Below are 11,530 nucleotides of genomic sequence, written 5' to 3'. Positions count from 1 at the left end.
GTTGTTGGCAAATTAGAAGAAGCAAAAAGTTAAAAGCAAATCTATTAAAATGCGACTGAGTACTACTTGACGTTATTTATGGGTTATTATTTTTTTCTTTTATCCCCAACTCCCAACATAACAAATAAATGAAATGTAATACAATTAGCAAAAGATTTCCTTAAATTAAATTTCATTTTCCGATAACTCAAAAAATCCATAAATGAAAGTAAGAGGAATACAGAGTACTCTTTTCCGAAAATAGTAAATAGGAGTATTGTAAGGTAGAGTAACAGACCCAACAAATGTTTTGACATCACACAAACATAACTCAGTTCCCTACATGGCTATCGATAAATAAAATGATAATTGTTAAACTAATTTTTTAAGGTGATAGAATAAGGTGAAATATTTATAATTAATTTCGAATACCTTTAACTAAAAAATAACTTTCACATATAGCAAACACAAAATTTATATTTGCATGCCATAACAAAGTTTGTATAATTGTGTTCCATAACAAAATAAATATGTATAATTTGCTATATGTATACAAGGAAATCAATTGTATAATTCGTTATACATGTACAAAAGAAAGCAATTATATATAAATCAATTGTATAATTTGTGTATGTATAAAAAGAGAAAGAGAGAAAAATAAAAAAAATCGGGCAGAAAAATATTTGTATTGGATAATTATAAGTGTATAGAACGAAAATATATGTATTTGCATGTGTATATACAATTGTTTCTCGCTTTATACAATCAAAAACACAGTTTATACACTTTGTTTCTGTTTGTATAAGCGATAGAGACGAGGGTGGCGATCGAGATCTGTGAGAGTGGCGAGCGAGATCTGGGAGAGGAGAGAGGGGAACAAAAAAATATGTATATATACAATTTTTTCTCGCTTTATACAAACAAGAATGCTATACACTTGTGTATGTATAAAAGTGAGAGAGATAGAGAGAGAGCAAGAGAGGGAGAGTGGCGAGCGAGAGTTTGAGGAAGAGAGATGACTGACAAACAATTTGTTACAGTGCACAATTAAATCAAAGTGTAATTAGGATATTTAATTTGATTTATTAATTTATCATTATATTCAATTTTTCCTTAACTCAATAAAGCACTATAAATTTGAATTAAATTTCAAATTTGATCTCGAAATGTCTTATTTTATGAATCAAATGTTAAAACAAAATCAAAGAGAACCACGGGGAAGCATTTTAAAGTGAATAAGTTTTTATTTATTGATTAGCATATGTAATTTTAACACGGAATATTATTGTCTAATGAGGAATTTTGAAATATAATTGGACTAGTGCAATTATGAATTATGGAATGATTTTTAATTTGTTAGGGTATGACTAATTCAAACTGATTATTTGAAATTATTTCTATCATAATAAAAAACCTAACTAATTAATTCAAAGTTTTCATATTTAATTAGAACTATGATGTCCATATTTAACTAACTCAAAATCATATTTTAAATAGTAATTACAGTGTTCATATTTAACTAAAAGTTAGGAAAAGGGAAAGAGAAACTTGGAGTTTTTTTATTTTCAAGAATAACATCGATTATTTTTAGCTTTTGGACTTCAAAACTTTTTGTATCATATTTATCCACTCAATTATTAGATGTTACTTGGGATCACCGAAGAGAAATTGTTTATCTAATAGCATAAACACACCCATAATTTTCCAAAAACTTTTAACATTATTAATATAATCCATAAAAGAAATACAAGTCGAACCTGAACCTTAATATTTTTAATTATATTAGAACCTTCTGATCGACAGAATAGGTCAAAATTACTAGGGAGCGAAATTCAAATTTCAATCAAAAAAGTGATTTTTTTATTAAAAAAACTCCGTTTTACCAATTAAGTTACTAAACAGGAATAGTAGAAAAAAAAGGGTTATGCATCGATTTAGATCAGTTATTGGTTAAAATCAAATCAATTTAATTGGTTTTAAAATTATCAAAAGCAAATCATATATAATATACATTTATCGATTTGATTTGGTTCGGTTATTAGACTAAAATAACAATTCATCAAAACGTGAAAGAAGTGACAACGGTCCATTGAAAACTAAAAATAGTTTAAATTATTCACACTAGAGAATTTTCGACATTGACTTGTTCAATCCTACAAAGAATTGTCATAGATATCTTTATATATGAAAATAATAAGATAAATGTTCTCGTGATGACTTTTTTCTTTCAGTAATCATATATTATTATAAGCATGAAGGCCAAAACTTAAAAGTTGAATTACCATTTTAGCCTTATACTAAATTAAAATATTATAAAATAATTAATTAATTAAATATTAAATGTGCTTAAATTGTTAATTAAGTTGATTCACTTATTGTTAAAATAATGTAGGAGAATGAATAGTTGTAAAAATAATTAATTATAAAGTTATTACAAAAACGTATTAGAGAAACTTTTCATTTCTCTATCTGATCAGTTTTAGGTGTAATTTTGTCATAATGTGTATTAATACCACACCTCCACTATCTCATCATTAATATTCACACCTTCATAATCTTTCCACACTCTCAAGAAGATAATGACACTTCTTGGATCACTTAATTTGTAATGTTTTTATCTTCTATTAGCAGATTCTCTATTTTCCTATATTATATATTATACTTTCTCATGTAATCATGTTATCTTTATTTTTTTTATATGAGTTTGTTATAATGTTTTATTTATCTTTATTTGAACTCATCTAAATTGTTGAATATTTCAACTACTAATAAATTTTTTAAATTTGACTTTTTTTTATGAAGATACAATTAAGAAATGACGCTAATATTTCATAGTGATGATGCAGTAAGTGAAGCAACACAGATTGAACTGTTTCAAGTGGTATCAATTTTCAGGTAATAAATCATTGTTCCTTATATGCAATTAATTATTTTTGTGTAAGTTGATATGTTCTTAATAAAATTTTGGTTTGATTTTTAAATAAAAATTATTTTATAGAAGTTGAGACGGTACACTTAATTGGATTATCCAAAAAAAGAATCTTTTACACAAGGACAAGAAGAAAGACTTCTAGCTTTATCACTACATTCATGACAATCAGTGGAATATCCTACAAGACAAAAAATTGATGTGATTCTGTACAAGTGAATCCAACTCACTAACAAAAAAATTAAAGAAAGAAAAAAATGAACATGAAGAGAATAAAAATGAAGATAAAGAGAATCAATGGTGTCTTATAAGTTGATGAACCACTGTAACTTCATTATTTTTTGAATTTACGAGGAAATGAATTATTTACGAAATTTGTGAAATGTACATATATACCTTTGGGTCGGTAACAAATGTGATTGAAAGTAGTATTTTTTTCATGCATAATAGTTAATTCTTGATATATATATATTGTTTAAATTTATTATTTGCGCTACAAACATTGTATGAAGTATTTTAGGATAAACGTGCAACGCACGTTTTCGGAAACTAGTAATTTATAAACAAATGTCTATGAGAACTTTAAAATTGTCTATAAAATAACATATTATATATGCATATATGGATGTAATTTATCAGTTCAATTCGATTTTTCGAACAAAATCATAATCAAATCAAATAATATTAATTTTTTTATATATATAAAATTAAATTAAATCAAACCCAACTAAAAATAAATTATTTGATCAATTTGGTTCCTTTTTTTAAAAAGTTGAATGGATTTTTATCTAAACCATAAATAAGTGGCTTAATTGAATTTCCTTCCCTCGAAAATTATAAATACGATAAAAACAAAAGGTTTAAGATATCTCACTATAGAGGTATAATTCAAAAAAAATTGGTATACATTGAAAGCTTATAAAATTTACCAAAATAATTAACTGTAGGTAAACTTGGTTCGGTTATTATTACGTGCAACATGGAGAAGTAATCAAGTGTCAGCAAGTAACTGTCAGGGTTGTTTGGTGCGTAAGATTAAAAATAATAGTGATAAATTTTTTTTTTTTAATTTTATTTGATTATTTTATTTAAAATAACTTATCTCACAATTTATATTATTATATGAGAAGATAAAGTTATATGAGGATAACTAACTTTATGATAATTTATCTTGAAATAACTTGTTTTCAGTCAAACGCCTAGATATTTTTAAAGCGAAAACAGATCAGGTGAAATGTATTTTTGTAAAGTAAAAGTTTGGGAAAGACAAATTGATTTTTATAGGAGAATACAAAGTAGACAGTCACTTGGTGTCAGAAGTTTAAGCAAAGATTGATAGGATTATTATTTGGCCACTTGTCAATTTTCTCAGCTCTGATTTGTACTTCCTACCTGCTACACATCCTTAAACTCCCACTCAAAATACTTCACTCTCGATCAAGTAATTTCATTTCTTCTTCATTTTTTTACCAGAAAAATACAGCTGAGTAATTAAATTGCAAGGCTTATTAATCAAGTTCAAATGTAGAGTTCCCACTTGGAGAAAAAGGCCAAAAGATTCAATAGTGACAACATAAATGGTCTTCTCTTTCTCTGCTGACGCATTTTCTTGAAAAAGTTTAGCAGTTAAGTTAATGGGGTTTTGACATATTGTGGACTGATGATACCAAATCAATGGTACAAAGGTCCCACCTTTCAACAAAAGCACAAAACTTTTTCCAATTTTGAAATAATTAAGCTTTTCTCATAATCATCCTTTTATTCAATTTTCGCCGATCTAATTACTCTTCTTTGACAAAGTTGTTTTTTTTTTTAAAAAAAATTGGGCTTATATTTTCGGTGGAATTCAATTCCTTTCATTTGGTTTCTCCTTTTTCTGGCTTACTTTTTTAAAATCTTATTCACACTTCCACTGGAATGTTCCTCTGAACCTCTGTTTTGTAATTTTGACAAGTTTTTATTCTTGTTTAGAATGGTGGGGATATGGGTATCTTTAGTGTCATCTCCGGTTCTTGGTACATGACCTACCTTCAAACTGAAATTTGATGCTTTGTACTGATTCATTTGGAAGTGAGACTCCAAACATATAACCACTTTTTCCCTGTTTCTTTTAACTTGGATCATAGTAATTCAAATGTTTTTCTCTGGTCTTTTATGTAGACCTCAAATCAATAGTCGGTTGTCTTTCTGACGGTTGGTGGGTGGTCATTATTTTGTACTGATGAGGGCAACTTGTTTATGATGACCAATATATTATGCTGATATTACAATTTTCGAGAAGATTGTCGTTTTCCCTCAGCTGATTATCGGTTCTGTTAGTAGTCATGTTGAATTTACTTTAGTATTCAGATGCTACCTTATCTTTTTTGTGATTTTCTTGATCATTAATTTATAGATGAGCAGTTTCAACTCTGCCGATAGTTCATGTTAGTTTTGTTACTTATAGGATCAATTCGAGATTGCTAGCAGATACAGATGATCCAGTTCACAAGCAGTTCCTAATAAATATCCTTTTTTGGCTTTGCAGGTGTTTATTGCTTACCAGTTTTGGATTCATATAGCCAACTTCAACTTGTTTGGGATTGAGGCGTAGTTGTTGTACACCAGGGACAGGAAATTGTGTTATGGGTTGGTTAGAAAAGATATTTGGAGGTTCCACACACAGGATCTCCGGTGGACAATACCATAGTGGGTATGAGGGTGCGCAATATCATGGGGGCTACGATGGAGGGCAATATCATTCGGGGCATGAAGGAGAACAATATCATGGAGGGTATCAGGACAGTACTACTTGGGACGGACCAACTACATCAGTGGTAATCAGTGATTCTATTGCTAATTGCTTTAAGTTGTTCTGTGTTTTCTAACATTTGATTAGTGCATTATAAATTGAGCATTTTCCCAGGCTATGTTGCTGAGAAAATGGTCACAGAGTTCTAGCTTTTAGTTAAGTCTTTCCCTTGCTAACTGAATATGATAATACGGACCGAGTGTAGGATGAATCGTCAGATTTTGATAAAGAAGAAATTGATCGTGCCATTGCACTTTCTCTAGCAGAAGAGGATCAGAAGGGGAAAAAAGTAATTGGTAAGTAACATTATTAGGATTTAATATGAATGTCATCCATTTTGTAAAGATTGATTTCTTGTCTAGATCATCTGATGAATAAATAATAAGGTAAACAATGACAACTTTCTGTCTCTCTCCACTCGACAAGTTTTTCAGTGACTTCATTATAGAATTGTATGGTATATCTGAAGTATTTGGCAAACACTCACCTTATTGATATTGTTGTGTTTGCATAAATCTGCAACTCTTGTCCTAAGTTTTTTCTTTCTTTTTGAGAAATTGTGTGGTTATAAATGCAGAATCAATCAGAAAAATGATGTTTTTGTCAAGCATGGTCTGATGGAATAGGACCTATTTACTGTTGCTTCTTTTGTCAGGATAATTGTGGATTTAGGGGTTATAGTATCTAGGTTAGTTTGTAATGTTTTATGCAGCTCTAGTATATTGGTGCTTAATTGCAAATCAATGTGTATCTTAATCTTCTGCTGCTACCTAATAGAGAGTGAACCCCATTTGGAGGAAGACGAGGCTCTCGCCAAGGCCCTTCAGGAAAGTTTGAATGTGGAGTCGTCTCCACCACCACCACCACCTCGATATGATTATGGAAGTCCCTTTCCCTCACTCTCATACTCGTTTCCGTATGGGTATAGGTAACACCTCTTCTATTCTTTTGGAATAAAAGTACTTTTAACTATTTTATCTCTTAATTGAGTTGTAATTTTATTCTCTCATCATGTCCTTGTTAACATATCCTTGTACTGATGTGTCTGATTGTAGGGTCTGTGCCGGTTGCAATGCTGAAATTGGACATGGAAGATATTTAAGTTGCATGGGAGCTGTTTGGCATCCAGAATGTTTCCGTTGCCATGGTTGCAATCAACCAATTTCCGACTATGAGGTCTAAATGTAGTCAAATTTTACTCGAATAAGTTTTTATCCATGGTTCTTTCAGTTACTATCTTGACTTGTTGAATATTAAAGCAATTAATTTCTTGTCTTTTACAGTTTTCAATGTCAGATAACCGTCCATACCATAAATCATGCTACAAGGAACAGCATCACCCAAAATGTGATGTATGCAAGAGCTTTGTAAGTGTTGCATTCATTCTTGTTTGTGGTATTGCACCATGAGCTTTACTGCATCCAACAGCTTCATTCTGGTAAAATATGACTAACCATATTTTTTGTATTTCTCCTCGACTTCTATGTGCTTAGATTCCAACAAATCCGGCTGGTCTAATTGAATATAGGGCTCATCCTTTCTGGCTTCAGAAGTATTGCCCATCACATGAAACTGATGGGACGCCTCGTTGTTGCAGTTGTGAGAGAATGGAGGTTAGCTGCTGCCACTAACTATTGTAACATTTCTTTAAAGTGCATATATGTCTTTAAAGATTAGCAGAACAAATAGGAATACTATAAAACCTGAATATATGTTTAAACCTGAGACATTCTTTTTTCTCTTGTTCTTGTTGAGTAATGTTAAGATTTCTTGTTTTTGTAGCCCGTAGATGCCAGATATCTGATACTTGAAGATGGTAGGAAGCTGTGTCTAGAGTGCTTGGACTCTTCAATAATGGACACTCATGAATGTCAACCCCTTTATCTTGAGATACAAGAATTTTATGAAGGTTTAAATATGAAAGTAGAGCAGCAAATTCCTTTGCTTCTAGTTGAAAGACAAGCATTAAATGAAGCAATGGAAGGAGAAAAGAACGTAAGAGTTCTGTTCAGAATTATCCATTTCTAAAGACGCTATACAATCACAGTCTGAGAAAGCTGTTACCTAACATCCAACTTCCATTTTTTTTCGTCTTGATAGGGTCATCATCACATGCCTGAGACTCGAGGACTCTGCCTGTCCGAGGAACAGACCATTAGCAGTGTATGAGTCTTCCCTTTTTCTGCACTTTTCTTAAATGTCCATATACTGTTCAAAATGAAATATGTCTTGATTCATACAAATAATTCAGATTTCAAGGAGACCACGGATTGGTGGTTATCGGATTTTAGATATGTTTACAGAGCCTTACAGGTTAATTCGACACTGTGAAGTGACAGCTATTCTAATTTTGTATGGTCTTCCTAGGTAATAAATGTCACACTTCTTTCATGCTTAATAGAATGGTCTAAAAATCATACCTCATAAGATATTCTTACTTCACTCTATCTGAAGACAAATTTACTCATGACTTTTTCAGGTTATTGACTGGTTCAATTCTGGCTCATGAAATGATGCATGCATGGTTGCGGCTTAAAGGTGGATGTTTTATTTTGATGACACTTGAATGTGATATCCTTTTATATGTTAAGATTCTAAAGATAAGTTCTCCATTTAAATGTTTATTAGGTTATCCGAGTTTAAGTCCAGAAGTGGAAGAAGGTATCTGCCAAGTTTTAGCTCACATGTGGTTGGACTCGGAAATTATAGCTGGTTCTGGCAGTACTTCAACTTCTGCATCTACCTCTGCATCCTCATCATCATCTTCATCACCATCTACTTCATCAAAGAAAGGGAAGCGCTCCGACTTTGAGAAGAAACTGGGTGATTTTTTTAAGCACCAAATTGAATCAGATACATCAGCAGCTTATGGGGATGGATTCAGAGAAGGTAACAAGGCAGTGCTCAAGTATGGCCTTAAGACGACACTTGATCACATCCGGCTTACAGGAACCTACCCGTGTTAAAATTTTCAGTCATTCCGAGTGTTTCCACTTCCACGCGGATGTTGTAACAAACCTTCTATACTAGTTTTGTAGGACCACATAGCACATACAATTATAATCATTACACAATAATTAAAAGATAAAGAGTAAATGCAGCAATAAGATCTGCGTTTAATACCCTTGTGTCTGCTTCAACTTGTATACTGTCACGACCGGAATCTAGACCCCAGACGAGACCGGCGTCGTTGACCTCTCAGAGGTCGCAGACAAGCCTACTTACGTCATTCTTACTTTACATAGATTAATTTTAGCGGAAAATTTGGAATTTTTGATTCTTTAATCATACTTGCTGAACATTCTTAACATTTCGTAATCGTTCATCATCAACCATCTAACCTTTAAGAGATAAGCAACTGAAAGAAATAATTCATTAAATATTAATTGTATATCGGCCAAAATAGCACCAATACAAAGTCTGAACCAAAACAGGAAAGAAACGCTAGTGGAACATGCCCCACTAGCTCAACTCTAAAACTACGCTAGAATGTAAAACAGTAGCATCCTCGAAGGCATAAGGACCTACCAAACTCCGGATGAATGCTGACGTCCAGATAGCTGCAACAAAGAACTTGTAGCTCTACCGTACACCTGTGCCTGCACCTAAAAGTAGATGTTTGTATGGAATTAGTACACACTTGTACTAAGTATGGGTATATGCAAGCACACACCAGGGACATGCATGAGAAAGAATAGCTCTTTCCTAACAACATGATTTTTGGAAGTCAAGTCGGTGGACTTGCTAAAATGAGATTAGGAAGGTTATGCCACGAGAGTGACATGCATCATTATAGTTATTGTATGGCACACAACACATAATATCTTCATATAACACATAACATATAGCACATAGTTTCTTTCATATTGTTCATTCATATACCATGAGACCTTACTATCATAGACTTAACCTTAAGACTTCCCAAAATGAGGGCTCAACATATGGGACCTCAACTAGGGAGCCTTCTTCAGCAAACACAGAGCCTGCTTCATTCATTCGTTCGTATTTCATTTCAATTCATTCATAGGCCAGTGCGAACACCAGCTATACCTAGGATGTAGTTTAAGACTTCCATTGGGTTTGCTGTGCAATGATCAGGAATGACCTAATGTCATTACCTAAATCTAGCTCACCTCTTGATTATCCTATCCTAACACCTTCGGTATCATTCATTTCTTTATATGATTCATTTGAGGCTGGCCTCATTCATTCATTGGGAACTTTAACTTTAACCGACATAGATCATGTGAGCATCATGAAATCCAGTGTCTTCCCCACACCGAAAAGAGGTGGAATCACCGGCCAAAGCGATTCAATAACATGCTAGCGTATATGGGAATTTAACCCCGCCAGATCCCTATAGTGGCAATATAGGTTCAAAGACTAGGAGATGTATGGAGACCCATACCCGGCAAGCCGGACAGTCTCATCTCATGAGAGTTACGTGAACCTCCGCCCTTCCCGAAAGAAGGCATCACCGCTCATAGCTAGCCTATCGGTGCTCAGTATAAAGTTCCATTACATCCAACTCATACATCATGGAAGTTGTCTTCTAGTATGAGGGCATCATAGCTCAATAGATGATTTCTCATCTCATTATTAGTATTAAGTGTTTTAAACTCAATATTTTTCATTAAAGTATTTATAGAGACTGGTCTCTTCATTATCTTACACCCTCATTGATGAATACGTATTGGTAACATTTACTTAGGCTCGTTTGAGATTGCTCTCTCCATATACATTAGCCTCACATCATGATTGTCACCACATTCTTCATTTCATTACGTACATCTTAGGTTCACTTATTTTTTTGAACGTATGTTAAACTTATGTGTCTATACATACAAGCCATGGGGCTTCGTTTATAGTTCGTTAAGTGATTCTTATTTTCCTAAGATTATGTATTACAAGACTTATGTATCTTGTATATATACCAAGATCTTGATTTTTGATCAAAGTAGATTACATTATTCTTGAATATTTTACTCACGTATGACTTATGTATCAATACGGAGGTTTGGGCACGAGAACCCAAATTTTGAATTATTTGGATATCATTTATATTTTTCATTGATTTTTGTTCTAATATTCATAAATTTAGAACTCTAAGTTAAGTCTCAACATTTTCGTGAAATAATAAATTGTTTTATTTTAATTAGAATTCTAAATTAAATTTCAATCATTTAGATGAAAGAATAATTTTCTAATTTAATTAGAATTCCAATTTAAATCTCAATATTTACATAAAAGAATTAATATTCTATTTTTAATTAAAATTCTAAATTAAATCTCAATGTTTACATAAGAGAATTAATTTTTTTAACTTTAATTAGAATTTTAATTTATTATTATTATTATTTTTAATTACATTCGCTTGAATAGGGAGGTTGTGGGTTCGAACCCCCACAGCCCCCTTTATTTTTCTCTTATTTTCGCTGGAAATGGAGGCTGTGAGGTGGTGGGTTCGAACCCCCACAGCCTCACCTTTATTTCCTTAATATTTGTACCCCTCCCTTCAACTCTGAGGTCGTGGGTTCGATCCCCACGCCTCACATCCCTTTTTATTCCTTTTTTTTTTTTTCGCGAACTGGGGGTCGTGGGTTCGATCCCCGCCCCCAGCATTCCCTTTTAAATCTTTTTTTTTTTTTTGCGCGTGGCTGGGGTCGCGAGTTCGATCCCTGCCAGCCCCATTTTTTTTTAATTAAGGCATGCTGCAGGGAGGTCCTGGGTTCGATCCCTGCAGGCCTCAAAACTTTTTTTTTTAATTCTTTTGATGTTCAAAAAATTTCCAGATTCTTTTAAAGTCTGTTTTCAAGTTCTGGAAATTTATT

The 11,530-nt window shown here is 32.4% G+C and overlaps 1 protein-coding gene across 8 annotated transcripts; it reads left to right on the top strand.

The window, feature by feature from the left end:
* The first annotated feature begins 4,222 nt into the window (after positions 1–4,222).
* On the top strand, positions 4,223–8,821 carry LOC101261676 (protein DA1-related 1). Of its 8 annotated transcripts, none has more exons than XM_069293929.1 (12): positions 4,223–4,533; positions 5,436–5,724; positions 5,905–5,995; positions 6,477–6,627; positions 6,755–6,875; positions 6,983–7,066; positions 7,193–7,312; positions 7,482–7,694; positions 7,800–7,862; positions 7,951–8,066; positions 8,179–8,237; positions 8,328–8,821. In XM_069293929.1, the coding sequence occupies exons 2-12, from the start codon at positions 5,533–5,535 to the stop codon at positions 8,663–8,665; spliced, it is 1,548 nt and encodes a 515-aa protein (XP_069150030.1). In that variant the 5' UTR covers positions 4,223–4,533; positions 5,436–5,532; the 3' UTR covers positions 8,666–8,821. The 8 variants fall into 8 exon arrangements, with proteins under 8 accessions (XP_069150030.1, XP_010316182.1, XP_010316183.1 ...); XM_010317880.4 differs by having other exon boundaries at positions 4,223–4,585; XM_010317881.4 differs by having other exon boundaries at positions 4,230–4,488.
* Positions 8,822–11,530: the final 2,709 nt, after the last annotated feature.

Source organism: Solanum lycopersicum, chromosome 2 (assembly GCF_036512215.1).
Source record: "Solanum lycopersicum chromosome 2, SLM_r2.1".
Lineage (NCBI taxonomy): Eukaryota > Viridiplantae > Streptophyta > Magnoliopsida > Solanales > Solanaceae > Solanum > Solanum lycopersicum.
Note: the sequence above shows the minus strand (reverse complement) of the source record. Positions and strands in the feature narration are given on the sequence as shown.

Coding starts and splice junctions, on each gene's coding strand:
- LOC101261676 (XM_069293929.1), top strand. CDS start 5,533: ATGGGTTGGTTAGAAAAGATATTTGGAGGTTCCACACACAGGATCTCC. Junction 6,876..6,982: donor AACCAATTTCCGACTATGAG/GTCTAAATGTAG, acceptor TGTCTTTTACAG/TTTTCAATGTCAGATAACCG. Junction 7,067..7,192: donor GTGATGTATGCAAGAGCTTT/GTAAGTGTTGCA, acceptor CTATGTGCTTAG/ATTCCAACAAATCCGGCTGG.